The sequence below is a fragment of the Canis aureus genome, chromosome 1, assembly GCF_053574225.1.
Source record: "Canis aureus isolate CA01 chromosome 1, VMU_Caureus_v.1.0, whole genome shotgun sequence".
In the NCBI taxonomy this organism is placed as follows: Eukaryota; Metazoa; Chordata; class Mammalia; order Carnivora; family Canidae; genus Canis; species Canis aureus.
The window spans coordinates 43,053,794-43,077,665 of record NC_135611.1 but is presented as its reverse complement, the minus strand read 5'-3'; the positions used below and the strand labels follow the sequence as shown (position 1 = coordinate 43,077,665).

General features: G+C 38.0%; 1 protein-coding gene across 14 annotated transcripts in view; it reads left to right on the top strand.

Moving 5' to 3' along the window:
* SYNE1 (spectrin repeat containing nuclear envelope protein 1) overlaps positions 1 to 23,872 on the top strand; it is a 448,999-nt gene that overhangs the window by 277,306 nt on the left and 147,821 nt on the right. For 10 of the 14 annotated variants that reach the window (XM_077897049.1, XM_077897055.1, XM_077897084.1 and 7 more), the window contains 9 exons: positions 1,745 to 1,930; positions 2,113 to 2,235; positions 2,752 to 2,934; positions 4,022 to 4,165; positions 8,463 to 8,657; positions 9,744 to 9,884; positions 16,525 to 16,692; positions 16,906 to 17,067; positions 23,391 to 23,597. In XM_077897049.1, the coding sequence (XP_077753175.1) occupies positions 1,745 to 1,930; positions 2,113 to 2,235; positions 2,752 to 2,934; positions 4,022 to 4,165; positions 8,463 to 8,657; positions 9,744 to 9,884; positions 16,525 to 16,692; positions 16,906 to 17,067; positions 23,391 to 23,597 (1,509 nt within the window). The remainder of the gene's footprint in view (positions 1 to 1,744; positions 1,931 to 2,112; positions 2,236 to 2,751; positions 2,935 to 4,021; positions 4,166 to 8,462; positions 8,658 to 9,743; positions 9,885 to 16,524; positions 16,693 to 16,905; positions 17,068 to 23,390; positions 23,598 to 23,872) is intronic. The other 4 variants (XM_077897071.1, XM_077897040.1, XM_077897032.1 and 1 more) reach the window with 2 other exon arrangements.

Genomic DNA, 23,872 nt, shown 5'->3' with positions numbered 1-23,872 from the left:
GCATGCTCCACCCACACTGCCTCATAAGGTAATGACAGGCTACCTACTTGTGTTGAAATTCCAGTAGTAAAAGTGAGGGGTGCTCCATTTGGTGCAGTGGAGGGAGCAGTACAGTAGGAGGAGGTGTGGAGGAGAGCTGGGAAAAGGCAAAGAGGTAAGAATAGAGAAAGAACAGAAGATCCAAAGGCCTGTTGAGAACTTGGGCTTTACCCTACTCTGAAGCCTCTGATAGATATTTTTCAGGCAAGCAACAAATTCAGGCTTATATTTTAAGAATGATTTAGCAGCCTGTGGAAAACAGACTGATGAAGATAAGGCAGCATGGAAGGTGGTTTCAGTGTTAGGCTAGAGAGTGACAGGTCTCTCTTTGGAGGTTGAGAGAAGACAGATGCAAGGGCTACTATTGAGCTAGAATGCTGGACTCTGGAGGCTCTTGGATGTGGGTGAAAGAGAGGGAGGAGCTACGGACGGCTCCTAGGTTTTTTAACTTGGGCAGTTGGGTGGATTGATGCCTCAGGAACATGGGAGGACAGACACCACATGTCGAGGGTTCTCTCAGTTGCTCAGGAGAGAACTCATCCTGTAGATATTATTTTGGAGAGTTCTCTCATCCCTGCCTTAGGTCAGACTGCCTTAGGTGGGGCTGCCCAAGTTTAGCCAAAAACAGTATACAGAGAGAATGCATGTGTTCTAATGTCAGGTGGAAAAGAAAGAAGGAAAATTATACATATATTATGGTCTCAATTACCTAAAAATATACCCAAATATAACAACAGTTATCTCCTACTTAAAGTTATCTCTGACATATTGTGGAGTATTTTATTTTCTTCTTAATATGTTCAATACTTTTGAAGCTTTATTATATATATAGCATTCCTCATGAGGAAAAAACTGTACTTTATTCTAAAAAAATAAATATCTATTGCCTAAGAATAATGTCTCAGCTCCCATTCCTCCTCTTTACACATCACACATCCCAGTAACTTCCCATTTTGTGCTCACTCACCTCTGCATCTTTGTTTTGCTGTGCCTTCTCCCAGTCTTCCTCCAAGTAGTAGCACATCTCATTTCTGCCATCTTTAACATTTCTCCTCTTTCATTCTACCATACAATGTGTATTATTAGTCTCACTAGATGATACTATCCTGAATGACAAGGGCTGCATTTTATTCCTCATGGTATCTCAAGTAGCTTCTACCCACTTTGTCTTACTAAAGCCAGTGTTCAAAAGTTTTTGTTTGTTTGTAATGTTCTTGTGTTATTTTTGTTTCTTGGATTGATAGGCATCTTAGATCTTAGACATAGGATATGGGAGCTGAAAAGCATCTCTTGAGTTTAAAATGAGAAAAAGTAGCCTTAGCAACCTGATGAAGATACCCAACATGTCAGAGCATCAACACTCCTGGGGTACTTATGTCCTGACCCTCCCCAGAGAGCAGCTTAGGGTGGTAGATAGAGCATGAGCCTTAGGGTCCAATACTTAATAACATGTAGCCTTGACAAATGGTTGGCAGTTTCTAAACCTTGATTTCTTTTTCTGTGAAATGGGGATAAGAATAGGCAGGGAGTAGGCACAGGGGTGTGAGGGTTAAACACAGTAAGACACATAGAACCTACACAGTACTATGAGAACTGTGGATAACAGCTCCCTTCCTTTCAGTCTGACAGTCTTATACCACACCAGATTGATTACCTATGTCTCTGTCTGCCTGTCAATGTCATAAATTTTGATAATTCACTTTAGACCATGCTAGAAGAATCTGAAGAAATTCACAGCAATCTGGAAGCAATGATTGTGAAATTACAGTACCTTGCTAGTGTGTACTCCACAGAAAAAATGTCTCAGCAAGTGGCAGAACTGGGACGGGAGTCTGAGGAGCTGCGACAGATGATCAAAATCCGTATGCATAATCTCCAAGATGCTGCCAAGGTAAAAAAAAAAAATAGTAATTCAAATTGGAAAGTCTATCTTTTTTTTTTTTTAACGGTGGTGTTATAGTAGAGAAGTAGTACTCACCTCTGATAACGCCTTCTTGACTGTGATGTTATTCTCTGATGACTTTGAACTTCAAATGCTTATATACTAACATTCATATTGCTTTTACTCTCTAGGATATGAAAAAATTTGAAACCGAGCTTAAAAACTTACAAGTTGCTTTGGAGCAAGCCCAGACAACCTTGACTTCTCCAGAAGTGGGCCGTCTTAGTCTCAAGGAGCAACTTTCTCATCGACAGGTAAGCAAAGATAATCCAGAGGAAATGAGAAAGGAGATGTATTTAAAAAAAGAAGAAGAAGAAGAAGGAGAAGGAGAAGAAAAAGAAGAAAATAGTGAGGAAAAATGATTTTTAAACTCAGTTATAGTCTTAGTACTCTTTGCATTATTTAAAGAAAAATTCTGTGCAGCCTGGGTGGCTCAGCAGTTTAGCACTGCCTTCAGCCCAGGACTTGATCCTGGAGACCCGGGATGGAGTCCCACGCCAGGCTCCCTGCATGGAGCCTGCTTCTCTCTCTGCCTGTGTCTCTGCCTCTCTCTCTCTTTCTCTCTGTCTGCCTCTCTCTCTTTCTCTCTCTCATATGAATAAATAAATAAAATCTTAAAAAAATAAATAAAAAGAAAAATTCCTTGGAAAATATTTATGACACGTGACAGAGCTGTAATTTAGTAAATGTCTCTTGCTTAGGAAATAAGCTGTTAAAGTAGAACATTTTTAAACATTTTTACAAAACAAAATGTGAACTCGCACTTTCAGCATTTGTTATCTGAGATGGAGTCACTCAAGCCAAAGGTCCATGCTGTGCAGATTTGCCAGAGTGCACTGAGGATCCCTGAAGATGTGGTTACCAGCTTGCCACTGTGCCATGCTGCTCTGCACCTGCAGGAGGAGGCCAGCCGGTTACAGCACACAGCAATCCAGCAGTGCAACATCATGCAGGCATGTACTGCTGTGCCAGCCAGAGTCTCTTGTAGTCCCCGTGCCAGGCGAGCAACAGCAAATGAGTCATGGGCTTCTTTTCTTAGCATTGTGTGGGCTCAGCCATCAAAACACATCCAGAAAGTTAAATTTGACAGATTGTTGTGGTTATATAAAATAAGGAGATGAAATGCTCTCATTTGGATCACCCACAAAAGCCTGGGGAAAGCTCTATAAAAAATAGCCTTTGGTGAAAGCTATCTTTTAGAAATATATTTTAGTAAAGAATAACTTATAAAGGTTAATTTTATCTTCAGTCATATATTTTTATCTCTTATTATTCATCTGAGAATCCTCTAAAACCTTGTAAAATGCCTTTGTTGCTAGCATAATATTACAGAATCTTTTTTCATATTTCAGCTTATTGATACACTAAATGCATTTTTTTTGGCCTTGAAAGTGCACCCAAGTGGAACTCTTAATCTTTTTAGCTAATAAGAGAAAAACCATTTATAGGAAGAAATGACACTCTCCACTTTATATCTCCTTTCAACTAATACTTTACTTACTTTATCCAAAAATTGTATACATATCTTTTCATTAAATAGTTAATGGTCAACTTGGTCAACTATTCTTGCTCCTTGGATTATCCTGTAATTTGTTACATAGTAAATTCCTAAGGATAGAAGTCATGCTTTCTTCATTTTTTATCTTCTACCTCAGCATTTAGACAAGTGCCTTGCATATATATTTAGTATTTCTTAGATGGAAAAATGAAGCAATCGTGTTTCTCATACCGCTTCCTACCATGACATTGTTCAGACCATGACATTGCTATATTCAGGACAATATGGATAGGGAGAAGAGAGAAGATCTAGCCATTTAGGTATTTTGAGTCTGTTAATAATCTTAGTAAACTATTTTAGAGAGAAGCTTTTGAAATATCTGCATAAATTTGAGGACTTGAGTCACCCAGGGATTTTACCCATCATTTGTTATTCCCAGACACACAGGTGAATACCAGTTAACACTGTAGACGGCAGCACAGAATGATTCCATGTAGTTATTGATATAGAAAGATAATCATGTGTTGTTTTCTCTTTCAAAGGAGGCTGTGGTGCAATATGAACAGTATGAGCAAGAAATGCAGCACCTCCGGGAGCTTATAGAAGGAGCGCACAGAGAAATCGAGGATACACCTGTGGCCACCAGTAACATCCAGGAGCTGCAAGCCCAGATTTCTCGGCATGAGGTGAGACAGGCACACAGGCAAGGTGCTTGCTTGGTTAGACTATGTCATTGGTTTCTAGTGAATCTAAGAGAAAAGTTTTCCCTATTGTGCACATAGTGTGCTCAGTTCTTGGGCATCCTCTCTGACTGATTTTACCTGTTCTTGCTGGTGTTTTCCAAGACCCAGGAGCCTGAGTCTTCCCCTTGAGGCCAAAACCTCTTTACATATTGGGATGATATATCTTAGCTGGGATCCATCAACTGTCTCCTGCACCCCAAATTCTCACAGTTATTTATACCAACACATGGTCTGCTCTGTATTCAAAGACTGCTAGAAACAGCAGTGCTCACAGCCTTGTTGCTTTGATTGACCTCTTCACAAAAAAGAGATATTTCATATTAAAAACAAAATCATTTGCTCTTTGAAATAGAGGTTACTTCAGTCCCTTCCACTGCAATCAGTATGGCCCATGTTGTTTTGCTGATTTTCAGGTCAAGTTTTTGGCGTCTTCTCCATTTTCAAATATGTCTTCTTTCTTATATTTATAACTTCCTTATAAACTTAGGATTTGAACACCCCTTGCATAGACTTGGTCTCAGAGATCATAGATTTTCAGTGTTTCGGCCCACTGATATCTAGCAGTGAATTTCTTCTGACCTGTCAATTCCTATTTGGGTCACATTTACTCTTTCCCTTAGGAACTGGCTCATAGCATCATGAATCAGGGAAGCAGCAGGACAGAGGAGAGTGTCTAATTTCTCAGGGCTAAAGGTGGATATTTAGTTTATTCTTCATCTGCTCCATTTTAACTTTGTTGTCATAAGAGCAACTATTTTTTCAAACCAAATATCATAGTGAGTTTCTCGGAAGATTCAGTTGTTGCCTTTGAAGGATAAAATGTCTCACTACCTGCGCTCCAAATGCAATTAATTTCTTGAAATATCCAACATATCAGTAACTTACATTTATATATTATTTATAAAATTACATAAATAAACTTCCCACCTACATTTACTTCTACACCATAGCTATTATCTATGTTAACCATTGATTTCTCTTATGCCATTGGTCAAATGAAAATATGTTAAGCAAATATTTGAAACCACTGTTTGTATAATTCATACATTAGACTATGTATTAGACTATAATTAAAAATTAATTTTGAAACTATTTTTAACCTCAGAAGATCCAGAATTTTGTTGTAACAACATTCTATCAGAGTACAGAAAGTACATATTTTAAAAACCTTGTCTGAAATAGCAATAATTATCGTTACTACAGTTTGGGTTTTTAAAAAAAAAAAAACAGTTTATAAAGTTGTTACATTATCTTTTATATCAATGCTGTGAGGCAAGGATTTTTTTTTAATCATCACCATTATACTGATAAGAAAACAGAAACTGATTTTTTTAAAAGTGACTTCCCAAGCTCCCAAGTCTAGTAACTGATAGAAACCAGATTCTAAGCCAGTATCTGTTGCTTCAAATTCCATGATTTTTTCCCCCTGCAGTAGCAACTGTTTGGGCTACCTTATTTCACAGAAGAAAAGAATGATGGCCCAGAAAATAAATGACTTATCCAAGGTCACAGAGCTGGCTCTGAGCACAATCAGCTGTAGACTATCCTCCAGGCTCCTGTTCTGTGATCCATTCATTTTGTCACATTTTCTCTTTCCAGTTCTAAACAGGAGTGTAGACTTTTGTAAGTTCTGTCAGGTGATTTAGGATACATTTTCATAATAATAATGGCATAGTCCTGTGTGAGATTCATTGTATATATAAAACAAACACAGGAAGGAATGTGCTGAGTGGAGATAGCCTGATTTACGATAACATAAAAATGTGGAAGACTGCTTTTTCCTGTATTTTCAGTCTGCTTTCAATAGAATTTCAACTGTGTGGTGAATCTAGCATCTAGGATAACTTTAACTGATAAAAATAATTGATTATAATAATGACATAAATTGATAATTTATCAAAAATTGATAAATTATTTACAATATATGTATGTGTCTAAGGAATTAACTTTTTTCTGTAATTTTTTAAATGCTGCATTTAACCTGAAAAAATTATCTTGCTGCTTTTAAATCATAAGAATAGTCAGGCCTCCCTGCTTTTTACCTTACGTACAAGGCCTTCTCTTGAGTGCAGGAGACTGCCCACAGAGGGCAGCTTTCCTTAGAACAGCCACTGAATCTGAAATTCCCACCATCATTTTCAGAAATATCCAGTAAAAATTAAAAATATATGTGCTTTCTGAAAATGGAGAACACATTAAGCCAGTGGGGTTCCATTTTAATTTAGCAGATTTAATAACGAACCCACAGTTATTCTGATACAGACAGGTTTTATTGTTGCAGAAGGAAGTTCTAAGGAGCTGTTTCTCCAAGGGGATAAGTATAAAATGCCTTGTAAATCACAATCTTTTGTAGAGAACAGAACTGCATTGTTAACAAACAACTCAAATGAGTTTTATACACAATAAAGTGTAGAATTCCAATTTAGGAGATGGATGTTTACTGTCAGCATGGGCACACCTTTGCAGGGTGTAGCAGTTGGGGACACAGCCATGCATGTAACCAGAAAAGGGGAAGGACTAAAATTAATGCTACTTCACAAAGATTCTTCAAATCTACCCAGTGTGGCAAGCCATTGTAAGAAGGCTTAGTGATTTGTCCTATGAAAATACAGTATTCAAGGAGTCCACTGATTGGTAGATGTCTTCTATATGTGCATGCCAACTAATTATAATAGAGTAACCATGTATTAGGCACTAGGCCAACTGTTTAATCAATATTAAAAATAGAAACCCATATTAGGTTTAATTAAGTACCCACAGCTCTAAAAGGTAAAGAAGTGATGATTTCTACATTTTAAATTCTTGCTTTAAAAATTCTTGTGCTATAGAAGAAATCAAGAAGACAGGCTACTGGCTGAGTTTTGCAAGGTTTTTCCTTCCATTAGTCAGTTTTGCCTGGGAGGGGAGAAACTAAATTATATATGTGTGTGTCTGTGTGCATACACATATACATATACACACATAAATATACATTGTACATACACATACATCATATATACCAGTTTGTTGTTATTTTGCTTCTGAACTTCAAGTTCAAAGCTCTAGTTTGAATGTCAATGTGTTTAAAATGATAGTATTTGTATCATATATACATATAGGTGAAGTATGTATATGTGCCCAGTGTGTATATATGGGCATATATGTATATAAACACTATCGTTTTTAAAGACATTGACATTCAATGTTTTTGTTGCGAAATATGTTTCGTACAAACACGAAATGACAGTTTTTCAGGAAAAGGAGCCAAATAAAAGGAACAGAAAAAAATTAATGGTTTGATACTTTTAGGATTAATGTTTTGAAATATACATCTTTTTTGTTAAGCATGTATATATCTTTTAGTATAAACTTAATGTTTTAGAATTACCATTTTAGATTATTTATTTAATATTTTAGATTTTTGAGAGCTGCCAGCTGTCCAGAATATATTTTCAATAAGCTCTTGGTAAAAGTTTTAAAACCTCTGTCTCTTAAAACAAGTTTTTCAACAACAGATGAGTTTAAAAGACATTAAATTTGAACTGAACTTCAAGTTCAAAGCTCTAGTTTGAAACATGAGAAACATGTGAGGCATGATGGAGTACATGAGGGAAAATTTGATGAATGTACAAAACGTTATTGTGGGAGTAATCAAGATAAAAAAATTAGGGTTTCCTATGTAATATTTAGCTTATCTACAAAACAAAACAAAACAAAACAAAAAAAACCTCTATGGCTCACAGGAATTGAGGTGCAGGTTACTTTTGAGACGCTGCCCCTTAACAGATGACTGCTCTATCTGATATGTTCAGTATGGTAAGAGCTGAGCATTGCATTTTTTGCAGTTTTAGTCATCACATGACCTCATTTCCATGGCATGAACCATCTGGCGGGTTCGGATTCTTTAGACATTTTAAAGAAAGTTGCCAGTGCCTAATGTTCCATAAGTTCCCGATTGCGCGGCGAGCGTCTCCAGGGATTAGAATCCCCCGGCCCAGGGCCCTGGTCTCCCGCGCTGCAGCGGCTCTTGCGGGCCCGGCTGCGCGGTGCTCGGGCTGCGGTGCAGGCGCGGCGGACAGGCTCCTGCGCTCGCACGTCCACATCCTGCCTCGGCCGCGGCTGCTGCTGCCGCCTGGCGCAGCTCTGCGATCTCATTGGCCAGCGCTGGAGGAAGATGAACGCTACGAGTTGTGTTTCCTTTTGATGCTGCTCTGACACACAGTTGGGGGGCGGGGGGGCGGTGGTGGAAATGTTTCCCCAGGAGCTGGCTCAGAAAATCAAGGGCTACCAGGAGCAGATCGCCTCTTTGAACTCCAAGTGCAAGATGCTGACGATGAAAGCCAAGCATGCCACCATGCTGCTGACGGTCACGGAGGTGGAGGGGCTGGCGGAGGGGACGGAGGACCTGGACAGGGAGCTCCTCCCCGCGACCTCGGCCCACCCCTCTGTGGTCATGGTAAGTGAGGGTGAAGGCCGGGTCCGCTGGGAGCCAGCGCGCTCCCTTCTGCCCGCAGCCTGGCCAGTGGTTCCAGGTTCCCTCTTCGTGACTTTTAGGGATCAGTGTTAGCTCTTGAAGATTCGAACTGAGAGAACAGTTTCCTTAACTCTGACTACCTTTGGGCCAAGGCCAGTTTTTCATACTGTAAACAGGGATAGCTAAAATGAAGCTATTTGCTTGAGGGGGCTGAATTATTTAATATGCCAGAGGTTGGCCTTGCATTTGTTTATAATTAAACAATAATATTGAAAGCCTCTGAGCTTAAAAAAAATTTCCTTTGCACAGTTTTCTAGTTTTTCTGGGGGATAGGAGAATCATCCTGTATATATATATTTTTGTGTGTTTTTCAAGCTAAAACACTGGCCGACTAGACATGTTTGTGTATTCTGTTGTACAGATATTCAATAAAATATGGAAGAAAAGGTATTGTTAGGAAAATAAGAAAACTGAGAACCCAAAGTTTAGCTTTGGATTAGAATAAATAGGTTCCATTAATTTCTGTTCTGCAATATCACTTGCTTATCACTTTGTATCTATAATGCATGACTTATTTTAGTAACTAAAATGTTTTCCAGTGCTGTATGTTTTCCATACATGTGTGCTGTGCCTCAGGTAGCATATAATCATACCTGGACTCTTCTGGCAAAATATTACTTTGGGTGCATTTATCTCCCTAGAATATTTAGAATTTGAGATGTCCACAAAAGACCCAAGTTTTATTTTGTAGACCCTTCCCTTGCTTTTATAATTCGTGATTTTTCTACTTGTTTATAAAGATACACACCTCAAGGAAAGGAAAATAAATAATCAAGAACAAAAGTCTTTATTGTGATATACACCCTCTCTCCCATATGATCCCTAGAGTCATAGTCACTTGAGGACAAAACTTTTAAATACTAACACAGAATTTGTATGTAGGTATGGGTCTCTGTATCCCTAACCTTTGTTATATTATGACTTTCATTTTGACCTGTGCCTGACTAGGTCTTCTGTTAACATAGCTAACTGACGTTTGTGTCCTTTGGGCTACATTTTATGTGATAGATGACTGCAGGTCGTTGTCACACTTTGCTGTCACCTGTGACGGAGGAGTCTGGGGAGGAGGGAACCAACAGTGAAATTTCCTCTCCACCTGCCTGTCGCTCCCCTTCACCTGTGGCTAATGCAGATGCCTCTGTTAACCAGGTACCACCCATTTGGAATTCCTCTAGTTACAATCTCTGGATGGTTGCAGAACTCCATTCTCTGTTCTTAATAGACTGTGGGTGTGCATCTTAGACTTTGAGGGACTTACCATTAGGTGTGAAATTGCACAAACTGTGATTGTCATAGGACACTACTCCTGGCTCAGCACATCAGCTCCACTTCTGGGCTGCTGGCAATGAGATGAGCAAAATTTAGGTCACAGAAATTATAGATGGAGAAAGCCCTGTTTTAAGGCATGATGGCTTTAGTTTCTGATAGCTGTCTGCGATGGAGTACTGCAGCCTAACAGAAAATGAAATATTTGTGTCACTATTGCAAAATAACATATCTATTTGTATTTTAACATTCATTAAACATGGTTTTACCATTTACCAGCTCAGATTTTGAAGATGAAAAGCTTCTGCTCACGATTTATACTTTTTCTTTACTTACTGTCAACCATTTTAAGGGGTGTCTGCCAGTGTACCTATTGGAATGTCTCAGTAGACTCGTGTTCTTTACTTACTAATCTTAATAATCAGTAATCTTAAATTCTGTTTCCTATACAGTGGAGGTAATAATACCTTGCTATGTGGTGCCTTTTAACATGTATTCTGTTAAATTTAGATTGTACTAAATTAAATAGGTCACAGGATTTTCATGAAAAATACTGGATAGAAATAAAAATATGCTTTTACAATAGCTAAAAATTTTTAATGCACATTAAGTAATACTTTCCTTTTTTCTTTAGCCAAATAACTTTATAAAAGTTTAATTACATTACTATGAAATTATGTAAGTGTTCAAAGGAATAGAGATTTATTATTAAGAAAGAATTATTAAACAGAGTACATGTTCTATAGGCTGTCTTACAAATCAATCACAATTATTTTTATTATTTTTTTAAGATTTTATTTATTTATTCATGAGAGACACACAGAAAGAGAGGCAGAGACCTAGGCACAAGGAGAAGCAGATTCCCTGCAGGTAGTCTGATGTGGGACTCGATCCTAGGACCCCAGGATCACGACCTGAGCAGAAGGCAGATGCTCAACCGCCGAGCCATCCAGGCCTCCCTTATTTTTATTTTAAAGAAGAAGCATTTGAAACGGTATTTCTGTGATTAAAAAAAAGCCCTTTTCCCCCAAAGGAGGAAAATAAAATTGATGAAAATTTTAGATAAAACAATTATCTTGGTAAAAATGTATATAGCTCTAGGAAATTATCAATTTATTCATTCATCAGACACATTCTGAGCACCTGCTTGGCATGAAATCTTGTGTGGGGTCCCAGATAGGTAATATAAAAGACAACAGTGCCCCTACCCTCAAAGACCTTGTAATCTAAAAAGAAAGGTGGATGTGGGATGAATAATAACAGAAGTGTTGAGAGGAAACTAAAAACAAAAAGGGAGAAGTTCAGGGCACTCTGGAGGGAACTGTTCTTCAAATTCTCTTTTTAAAATACATATTACTCATTATTTGACGTTGTGTTCTTCTGTGTGGTCACAGATGTTATTAGAATCAGAGAAATTTGGCTATGGTCAGCTGTTTATTGTATAGGAAAAACATTACCCCTATAATATACAATGTTCTTAAAATTTTCAAATTGAACAGTAAACATTGGCCTTGAGATTAACTCTGTGGGAAGAATATGCCTTTTCTAAGGTAGTTTCAGTGATAGTTCTTATAAAGTTCTTTCAACGTACATGTGAAAAAGTCTTGTGAATGATAAAATATGTGAATGTTTTATTATGGTTACCTTAACTGTCAAACTCAATCACATCCTAAAAGCATGAGTGAGATTTTTGTTTTAAGTCTATTTTGACACCCCCTCCCCATCAAAGGAAAGCATCTATTAAATCACATTGTTAATGTTCTTTTATATGATATTGCAGATTGGCAAAAAATGTCTTTGTCAGATGGCTTTCCTCAGAGGAGGCTTTTAAGAAGCAAATGTGTTATGCTTGGTGTTGTTCAAACAAATCAACTCTATCATTAAGGCCACATGTTATTCTTGTACAGTAATATAAGTCAGAGGAAAATGAATAAATAGTACAACATGGCCAAAGGCTTTCTTCTGAAGCTGAGGAGGACATTTCGAATCCCCATAAGTTCCACTTTTCAGACTCAAAATACTGTACAGAATGTGCACAACTGTTTCAAGGGGCAGCCAAATAAAGCAACCGCTTTATAAAATTGCAGCTGTTAAAAAAAGGTTTTGTGCTTGCTGCTTCTGTAAGTAGATCTTCATTACATAACTAACTGATTCCCCCCACGCCCCTACCCCACAGTCAGTGTGTTCTGCCTCTGACAGTAGCTATTAGCTGAAATGTGGTAATGGTTTAGCTTCCTGGAGACTAGAAATAACCAGGCAATTCCCAAATTTGCTGCAGAAGCAAAGCAAAGTTGGGTTCCTCGGTAGAGTCAACAGAAGTCAAAGTTTGAAAAGCACAATCTTGTACCAGGAAGAGTGGCAAGCCCCAGGTTAAAAGCTCAGAATGGGTGCCAGCTCTTTTCCCTTTAAGCTGAAAGGTCCCGCAAAGTCCCTAAGCAGCTTCATTTGTAATAGGAAACAATGTTCCTCATTTCACAAAATTTTGAAAATTAAATGTGATGTGTAGCATGAAGTACTTTTTAACCTGGACAATGTTAATAAAATAGTAGCTATAGCTTTCCAAATTTATTCCCTTAGGAATCTACTGGATAGATAATAACTCTCATAACTTAGGCACAAAGCAACAAGAGACATATTTCTAAGGATGATTCCTCACTAGGCCAGTTAGTGCCTCTGTTTAGTAGTTATGAGACTGATTGTTTTATTTTGTTGAATCTATATAGTCCTCAAATAGATACAAATTCTTCATCTACAGAAGGTGACATATTTTCAAATGCTTTTAAGAAACCAGGAATTGTCATTCCTGTTTAATTGGCCTGACCAATAAACAAACACATCCACATTCACAGACACACACACATGCACATATTCGTGTACAAAAGAACCAGAAAGAAAATTTTTTTTAACAACCCATTTGTTTTATTCTGGCTTTTTTTTCGGGGAGGGGGGCTGCTTCTTTATTTATAAAAGAGTATTTAATTTAAAATTTTTACATTTAAAGCAACATTTTGCTTTTCCTTGTGGACAGTAATAGTACGACCTTCCACGTATATAAAATAATAAAGTTTATAAAAGGGTTTTACACATACGATTCATTATGGACACATATGCCTGACTGTTATTTGGCAAACACCCTAAGACATGCTCAGAGTCAAAGATAAAAAGCTCACTCTGGTCTTAAGAGAGCTAGTTCACAGTCTGTGTGAAAGCAGGCGAGTAATCACAACAAAATGGAACAAGTGCCATGACAATGGGAAAACTGCGTGGTGAGTGTGGTCTTGGAATAAGCACCTGACCCTGGAGTTCGGGGAGTGGGGCTGTCAAAGATGGCACCCAAAGCTTTAGGGAGGGAATACAAGTTAGGCAGCTGGTGTGATCTAGTGAAGTGAAATTTTTCAGACAGGAGGAAGGACATATAGAAGGTATGCTGGCTGGAATGAGGATGACCCATCAGACAACTGCAAATAATTATCAGTATAATGAGAGAACCAGATTTGGAGGAGGGAGTGGGGGAGAAAAGAAACTGAGAGGGGTGAAGGAAACACATCATGAAGGACCTTGAATGACACACACACAAAAAAATCTGATGTTCATCCAGAAGCTAATAGGTAACCACAGAGAGAAGCTATGTACAGAAGGAAGTTTTAGAACAGGTCATTCTGGATCAATGTAAGTAGTAGAAGAGAGATAGACAAATTCGGAGCCAGAGAAGCTAGTGAGAGACAGAAATTGCATACTCTGATGCCTGGCTAGGACTGGTGATGTCAATGAGAGAAACAGGCTAAGGAATGAAGAGGATCCCTCAGCAAGTCTATAGTTAGAATTACTGTAGCCACGTGGACACAGAATCCAGTCTTATGTACCTCCTGGTTTGCAAAAGGAGCTATGAATCTGGATTCTTATAAGAGTCTCTCTACTTCGATGAAATTTTCAACAATTTCATACACTGCATAAGCCAAGCTAAATGTATGCAAGCCAGAGGCAGCCTAGAGGCTGCCAGTTTACAGCCTGGGAATTAGGAAGTTGTTGCTCTAAGGAGAACTTGAACCAGTGCTGTGGCAAGGATAAGTGTCAATAGAATTCATCCTAAATAAGCAAGGGATGTGAAAAGAGAGAAGAAATAGAGAATAAATATCAGGTCCAGTGCTTTGATGAGTAGAAGTTCCATTTATTGCAGGGTGGATAGAATGTTATTTTTTTTCCCTAAATTCAGTTCTCATCCTGGATCTTTTTTTGAAAATGTTGAGTTTGAAGAGCCTAAAAGCTATAAATGTACAAACTGAATATGTGAGTGTGGAGCTTATAAATAACCAATATTTAAGAGTGAGTGGAAGAAACAAACTACACAAGAGAAAGCTTGAATGACTGGAGCTAGAAGGAAAACAGATTCAAAGGAAAGTGTTTCCAAAAGGGGACAGTCAGAGTTGTTGAATACTTCTGAAAGATCAGGCAGAAAAATAGCTGAAAATAATTATTTTGTTTCATAGAAAAGAGTCACAAAAGTCAAAGTTCAACTGAGTATTTAGAAGTAGATCAAAAGTGAACATTGTCAAATATAAATGGCCATTTGCAGAAACTGGATTATCAAGTGAAAGGGAGAAAAGGAAGATATGATCATCACAACGGTGTGTTCATGTGTGATGACTCATCATGTTGTGATTTGTGGACTTTTCCATTATGTGATATCCTGTAAGAAAAATACAAAAATAAGATGTTTTTAGATTGAAAATATTTGACTATATGCTGGAGAAAAGGTTAATAGAGAGGGAGAGGAGGAAGGTATTAATAACCAAGGTCCTTGAAAAAGTGAAGGTGGATGGGATTCTGAGAGTCGTTGGGAGGGTTATCTTTAAGCAAGGAAACTGACAGTGTTAAGATAAAGGTGAGTCTGAGAATAGACAGATTTTTGGAAACTTGAGAAGTTTCAGGAGTATCTCCTCAGTGGCTTCAGCTGCGTGTCTGTGCGTGTGTGTGGAGTGTATGTGTATGTGCCTGAACATGCACACGCATGCACTCTGGAAAGTAAAATTGGATTGAGTACTGCTTGGGATTTTCCAGATGGGTAAAGCAGAGTTTAAGGGGAGAAGGAAGCAAAGGTGTTGGCAAGAGAAGGGTTTGAGTAACTTTAGACATAGCTAGAAGTGCACATGGGGTGAACCAATTCAGTGATGACAGGCTATCATGTTCAAGGGGTGGAGGATGGAAGTGGGGTAAAAGTAGGGCAGGATGAATGGGGTGAACTAGTGGGGCAAAGACTTGAGAATAGCAAGGAAATCTACTCAAGATGGTGACAGGATGACAAATGAAGAGGAGCCAGTGTCATAAGTTAAGGCTGAGGACTTATCCAGAAGTTTCAACAACAAAACAGGTAGAAGGCCTCATGGCCACTCAAATACGACTTTATTTAATCCTCAGAACTCTCCAGTTTTGTACAGATGAGAGAGCTGATACGTGAGATGTGAGTATAGCTACTTAGGAGGAGAATTTCCCCTGGAATCTCATTTGTCCTGACTCCTCAGGTGTCAGACTCCTGAGTGAACTCCTCCTAGTACACAATCCTGCATCTGTTCTTGTACAGACTGCCAAACACCAGCCCCTTCTTGTTATTACTTTGATTTCCCCAGTGGCTGGTACCTTCTTCAAGACTTTTTATCAATATATTATTATCAATAAGGTGTTTTATATTCATATACATAATAGTCTTCAACAGTATAATTGCAAAAGCAATGAACTTGATAATAGAAATTCCTAGAATATAAACATTACTCACCAGTTCAATTTCTATTTATATGTATAAATAAGTATAGAAACAATTGAAAACACATGAATTATGTCTTGATATAGTAGATTCTATTATGAATACTAAAAGATATGTAATGTTACTTATAACCCAACAAACTAATAAAAAATTCAAAAGTTTTGTTTTTCATCATTCACTTTGATTATTTCTAGTGTACTTCCAGGAACTGATTGGAAGGAATCCCTTTTATTGTTTCTTAGAGTAGTTTTAATTTTCAAGGTATTACATTTTATTTCATTTAATATTAAAATATTTTAATTAATTTCTGTGAATAATGAACTCACAAATACTGAAAATCTGGCTATATCTTAAAAATGACATAGATTTAATTTTATTTAAATAAAGTACATTTTAAAATTATGCAGAACTATAATCAATTCATTAAAAAACATTTTAGGAAATTAAGTAGATTCTCTCTTTTTTTTTTTTTTTTTTTTGCCCTGCTGGTTAATCAAGCTTTAAACATGTGTACCACTCAAATCCTTTGTATATTTTACCAAATACAAACTAAGAATGACTTTTGACAACTTGAAATGTTGGTAAATCTGTTCATTTTTTAATAGAAGCCAAAATTCAAAGAATTATACTAACTTCTATAGTTTATAGCCCCCTGGGACAGAGGTGAGTCCTAAACCTTTACTCCACATGACAGATAGTACCCAGAGCATGTTCACTTAGACTCTGTTTTCCTCCTGAGTCCAACACTGGGCTTTGTACCCACAGGACATTGCTTATTACCAAGCACTATCTGCTGAGAGGTTACAGACTGATGCCGCAAGGATCCACCCCAGCACGTTGCCATCTCAGGAGTTCTACGAACCAGGACTGGAGCCATCTGCTACTGCTAAACTGGACGATTTGCAGCGTTCTTGGGAAACCTTAAAGAATGTGGTAAGTCTCTGAAACATGGAATTGTTTAGTGGACCAGCCACAGATTACCTTAGCAATTGTCTTATGAAACACATGCAGAGAGTTTACACACTGTCCACAGTTGAATACCCTCTGTTGGGCCACAGAGGTAAGAATGTCACATGAGGAAAGAAATGTCATAATCTACAAGATAAGGGACTAGGAAACATTTGGTAATATCCTTTTCTTCTCTAGATAAGTGAAAAGCAGCGCACTCTCTATGAAGCTTTGGAACGCCAGCAGAAGTACCAGGACTCCCTACAGTCCATCTCCACAAAGATGGAGGCCATTGAGATGAAACTCAGTGAGAGTCTGGAGCACGGCAGGAGTCCAGAAAGCCAGATGGCTGAACATCAGGTAAAAATAGCTATGACTTCAGTTTCCTGCATGATTAAGTAGGTGCACACTCTTGTGACTAATCAGCCAGCCAAGTGGCCAAGCATGTTTTTGGGAGAGCAGACTGACCTTTTTTTTTTAATTATTATTATATCATTTCTTACAGAGTAAACAATATTCCAAATGGTGGTTGTTCCCACCACTGCTTCAGGGAGGGATCTAAGAGGGAGAGATAGAAATTCAGACCTTGAACTTAATTAAAGAAAGCTGCATACCTTGGCTTTGCTTCTTTATGTTTATCACATAAAGTACATTTCCTAATAGTTGCCACATCATTCTATTGTTGTTGTGAACTGTTGTAGGAATAAAATGTACCCCGCATCCTCCTTCTGTGGTGACTGTTGTTTTAAGAAATTTAGCCAGCATGTGTTTAGCAGCTTCCCATTATCATTAGAGAATAATTCTCAGACTTAAGTGGACACAAAGGCAGTTGAAGAGTAAGGATTCAAAGTTATAATCTTACAGTTGTCCCTGACTTGAATCTATTTTTAAAAAGTTATATAAACGAGGGAAAGCTTAACTTTACACGAGAAATAGGGATGATTACATTAACCTAACTTGGAAAGGTGTTAAGAATGCATCAATTTAAGATGCATGCTGAGAAAGTGCATATATTAAGATCTAGTCAATGCTTTAGCAGTATGATCAAGTGTACTATTAATATACAATCAGGTATAAGTAGGAGCTAGAGGTATTGAGGTATTCACCTAAATATGCAGTGAGACTCATATTTCACTGACACTGAAATACTACTTGATCCTGAGCAGAATGAAGGAGCATGGGATAACCCTATAAAAGGCAGAGGAAAAGAAAGTATTTTTAGATGCAAATTAAGTGCCATAAAAGCAGGATATGAGATGTTTGTCTGTCAAATACTGAGTAATTTATTAGCTTTAAGAGTGAAACTCTGTACTTTGTTTTTTTTTTTTTTTTTTTTGGAACCCAGGATAACCTTGGAATACATTGGTTGTCCATTTGTATGGTCTATTGATAATTCCATTCTTTTACAATATAGGACTTTACAGTATAACCCCAAAACAAGAACATTTCATCTAGAGACAACATATTGAGAATTAGGGGTTTCAGGTTTTTGACGCTCTTGTAACTTCTTAAGTTACAAGGGACCAATGTGTATAGCACCCATTTTTAGGCCTTATTTTGGTAACACTGCCTTCTATGGGGCTTTCTGCTATCCCAAAGTCATTCATAGTCTGGCTGGGAAGGGTGCTGTAAAAATATAAAATGAAAGTCAGTGTTTGTTTACCTGGACCAAACCAAACATGAGGACAGTCAGGGACCTTGGTGACTACTACAGTGCAGTTTCCTTCCAAGTGCCACAGTCCTCTTTATGTGCTACTCCAGTTTTCAGATGGTCAACTGCCATCACCTCTTTGTCATCTGAAGTGTTGTCTGTGGAGTGCCAGTGTGCTTCCTGGAATTCTGTTTGCCCCTCTGCCCTCCAGCCCCTTGCTTCAGTGTGCCTAAAGGGGGAGGACAACTTACCTCCATTTGATTACAGCTTTCCTTTAAACATTCAAAAGGAATTTGGCATAAGTTGTCCAAAGGCTGCATTAGAATGAATTTGAGTGTCACACACTCATATTATCAGGAGCACGTGCTCCAGAGGAAGGGTTTACATACTTAGACACTTTCTACTTTTGAGTCATCTCTGCCTTTGTTCAAAGCTCATCATTCTAGTGTCCCAGGTGTGACAACAGCTTGCAAAGACCCTTCACTAGATCCCCCAGGATTTAGAAACTGCATAAAAGAGGATCCTGGTAGTCTGTCCGGACACTCCAGAGTTCCTAACTGAAAATGCAAATTAGCTGCCAATCACTGCTACCACCCCCTGCCTCTCTGGCATTGGTGTGAAAACATGCATAAGCAATGCAGAGCAAAATTATTATTTTGTTCAAGGGTTTTAATGGAGAAAACTCAAAATTGTATATTGATGCTAAGTATTAAGTGCTAGAAATGAATCTGTGACTTTTTTAATACTTAAGGCCAACCCCTTGACTTTCTGTGTATTTCTAAATTGAGAATGGTAATGCAAACAATTCTAGCAGTGAGATGTAGCTAATTCCATGATGATTACCCATCATTTGAATTTAACAATTATATTAATGTTATGATGAGAGGCAAAAAATATATAATGTATTATTTTTCATATAATTGCAAATCTAAAATTTTCCATCTGACCTACTTTTGCCATCTGTACCTATGTTCTACAAATTCTGGGACAGAGCTGCCCACGTGAAAAGCTAATGGTATCACAAAGTCTAAATTGGTTCTTAGCTTTTGGAATGGTATTTTAAAACTTCCAAGAAGTGTTGTAGAATTACTATTTCTAAGTTCCAGCTAAATGTGGATGAGGAAGCCCAGTATACTTTTTTATATTTTCTAAAAATTAGTAGAAACACTTAAATTGTATTTCTTGGAAGTACTAATGTTTCTTTAAAAAGCTAACCTAATTCCTATCCTCTAAACGTTTGTCTAAATCTACTGAATTTGGGTGGAGTGCTGGGTCTTTCCTGTTATCTTCTCTAAATTGTATGGTAGATCTAATTTTAAGACATTAATACAGTTCATAAGCTCACTTGTGGCTGTTCTAAGTGATAAGCCCTCTGTCATAGAGACCTTCATAGTCATAGGCAGTTAATGCTTTATGGGTATGTGTTGTCTTTGGCACATTAAGCTCAGTGATGGATAGATAGTAAGCAGAGCACTGAGGTAATTTTGTTATTGTTTCTTCTTCAATATATATGACAACTCAAAAGTTTGAAACGAGCTATGTGGATGTTGATAATTCTGAAAATCACAATGAAATTCATGTTTACCTTTGGTGTTGAATCAGACGTTAACTTTATGTTCTCCCTAGAGTGAGTCATTTTAGAGAAGCCCAAGGTATTTCTCTAAACCACAGAAGTGTCATGCACATACCCTCATTGTAAACACAAGTCAGAAACCCAAAGATGTGTGTTTCTTCTCTTTATTTTAGTTTTAAGTCAGATATTGTAAGGCAACAGCTGGCTACCAGCTGAGACAGAGTTAAGGGAGTAAAGACATATTTGACTGCTGGATCTTTTTGTTTAAATTGAAGTGATACTCAAATCACATAAAATTAACTCCTTTAAAGTGTACAACCAGTGGCACTTAATGCTTTCACAATGTCATACAATCACCCTCTCTCTATCTGATTTCAGAACATTTTACCTCAGAAGAAAACCCCATGTCCAGTAAGCTTAGCTGCTGGATCTTGAAGTTTAAAACTATAGCTACCTTCCAAAAACATCCACTCTCCCTTGAGAGTAAACTGAAGCATATGAATAGGGAGGCTTTACCCTAAGAGGATGAAAACCAACAGTTCTAAGATGCCTAAACCCTTTTATTCCTTACTGCAGAACATTCAGAGAGCTGTTTTAGAATGTTGTGAGCCTACAACAGAAGCTGGTGATTTCACTGTACACTGGATTGGTCAAATCCACTGAGGTTAAAGGAGGTGGCTTTTTTTTCTTCCTGGTTGCTTCATGATTCAGATACCGATTTTATCTATTGTGAGTTAGAATTAAGTCAACTAGATGTATTGAGCACCAACTACATGCACAGCTGAAAAAAACAAACTTTCTCCTTAATATATGGTTTAAAAATGTGCTTTAGGGGTGGAGTGAATTACCAACATGTTGTGCAAAAACAGCAATGGGATTGTAGGTTACAATGATGGGAAATAGATAAAGGAAACTCTATCAGGTCTTTTCAGAAGCACAGATTAAAAAATTTGTAGTGGCAACAGAAGTGGGCAGAAGGCACTGTAAATATAAACACGTGTGAAGAAAGCCTGGAGGAGGTAATGCAAATGAACATGGTAGAAGATAGTGGGGGGTTCTCCTTGCTTATACAGAGGATCAGTGCCAAAGGAAAAAAAAAGACATAATAGGGTTAGTCTAGTTATGGAGAATCCTTTAAAAGAAACCAAATATTATGAATTTTATATATTTGGCAATAACCAAAAAATGGTTATGAAGTAATGGAAAATAATTTACTGGAGAAAAAAACATTTTGAATGTATAACAAACAAGTTCAGTCTTTAAATTCATTACAATTTCATTAAAATCCTCCAGCAAGTTCTTTGGTAGAGACTGGCAAACTAATTCTAAAATATTTTGCAAGGGGTACCTGGGTGGCTTAGCTGGTTAAGCAGCTGCCTTTGGCTCAGGTCATGATTTCAGGGTTCTGGGATGGAGCCCTGTTTCAGGTTCCTTGCTGGAAGTCTCCTTCGTCTTCTGACCAACAAGCATAGGAAAAAGTGCTCAGTTTCATTAGTCATCAGGGAAATGCAAATTAAAACTACAATGAACTACTACTATGACCTACTAGAAAGACTTAACTGGAAAAGATCCACAAACCAGGTGATACTGGAGTACCATATAGCAATGAAAATGACCAGCTCTTTTACAAATGCAACATAAGCAACTTTCACAATCATGGCAGGGAGTGAAGAAAGCTAGACATAGAACAGTACCTCAGGCATGATTTCAAACAGGCAAAAGTAATCTATGATATTCAAAGGTAACACTGTGATGATCTTTGGGAAGAAGGGAAGTTGTAACAGGGAGGAGGTCAAAAGGGCTTACAGAGCCCTAGGAATGTTCTGTTTCTAGATCTGAGTGGAAGGACATAGGTATATGCAGTTTGTGTAAATATATGAAACTATATATATTTAGAATATGTGTACTTTTATATATAATAATATAAATAATGTATAGATGTTTACATGATATATAGATGTATAGAATAACTTCACTATAAATATTTTTAAAATCGGTTGAGTATGATGACACTTGATATTAGGAGAATAGAGGGGTTTTTTTTGTTGGTTTTTCATATTTGTTGAGAGCCCATTCTAGGAGGCACTGGGCTTAGCCTGAAGCCTACAATCCTGTGGCAGAGCTATGAACTATGCAAATATGGATACATTAGAAACCATGAAATATTAATAAATATGAAGCCAGTATTTCTTTATTTGAAGTGCTGGTGGCCCCTCATGTGGTAGGACCTGTTTGTTTGTTTTTTTAACATACCATTCAAATTCTAAATAAGAATTTCTCCTGTCAAGATTCAAGTTAAAGAGTAAGTCATAACATACAAAAAAAAGGGGGGGAAATAAAAAAACATGTCTATAATTGTGATGGATGCAAATAAAGAAGTTAGTGTGCTATTTGCCTGAAAGAGCTGGAGGTCGTAGACTAAGTACAGAAGGCAGAAATGTAGCAAGCAAGAAGGGAGTATGGATAGTACAAGGGTGGGAAGTGATGAGACATACCAGTAGGGTAAGGAGTCTGGCTCTTATTTTACAGACGATAAGCCACTAAATATTTTAAAGCAGGGGAGTGAGAGGCTCTGATTACCTTTTTAAAAGCTTACTCGAATTGCTTTGTGCAGAGTGGACTGGGGAGACTAGGTAAGCCTGTAAAGCAGGAAAGCCACCAGTAGACAGAGCAATTCAGAGAGCCGGCTGAATTGGGATGGGCAGAGGAGACGTATAGGATGCGTCATGGAGGAATTGGTGTTGGATTGGATATGGCAGGTGAAGGAGAGGAGGTGTGATGAGGACTCCTAGGTCCTGAGCTTGAACAATGAGAGAGTGCTACATTTCACTGAGATGAGGAAGACAGAGGAGGAAGCAGGCTTTGTATGTAATACTCTGGAGGTACCCAGGGAAATGTATACTTGGAATATAAAGCCTAAAATTTAGAAGAGATGTCTGAGTAAGGGATACACCCCTGTGAGCATTCAGCGTTAGAAAGCATTTGAAGCTTCAGGAATGGACAGGAGACAAATGAGATGTGACAACAAAGAAACAGGTGAGAGATCTCCCTGGTCTTATATAATGTGAGCTTTGGGTTAAAGTGTGGTATTGTGGAAGACTTGGGGAAATTTGAAATGGAAAAAAATCTCATTGAGGAAGAAAGTAGTGAGTTGTTTTCAACATAGAATCGTAGAGTCGGACTGAGACTGAGCATGTCCCCACTCTTGGACTGCAGGTGAGCCTAATTGAAAGCCAGAAGGATTCATTAACTTGTTCAAATCCATTTATGTTAGGAACACAAATGATTTTGAAGTCAGGAATGCCCTTTCATTTTGGAACTTAGGTTAGTGGGACTTCTGTTTGCTGACTAAATGACCTGCATGTGAAGTATCTAACCTAATCTCAATCGATGTGAGACTCAGCTAGGGACACGATTCCTCAGTCCAAAAAAACTACATACAGGAGTGTGATTCCACAGTCTTCTTCACAGGCACTGATGGATGAGATTCTCATGCTTCAAGATGAGATCAGTGAGCTCCAGTCGTCTCTGGCAGAGGAGCTGGTGTCCGAGTCTCCCGAGTCCGACCCCGCTGAACAGCTAGCCTTGCAGTCCACACTCACTGTCTTAGCCGAGCGGATGTCCACCATCAAGATGAAGGCATCAGGGAAGCGACAGCTTTTGGAGGTAACAAGCCACTCCGCAGGTTCCCCTCACATCCAAATTAACTCTTCAACTTGTGTTGACAAGCATGAGAGTCATTTACGTGATCTACATTTTTATGGTTTCCCTCTCAGAAGAAGCTGGTATTGTGTGTGTCTCAAGGAGGGTCTCATGAATAGAGCACTGAGTCAGTGTGTAGCCTTGAATGTGTCTTTTCACTACTTTCTGACTCATTTCAGCATGAAAAATTGAGAATGTGGAAAGCAAAACTTGGTAGACGTGAGCCTTGTGAAGAATAA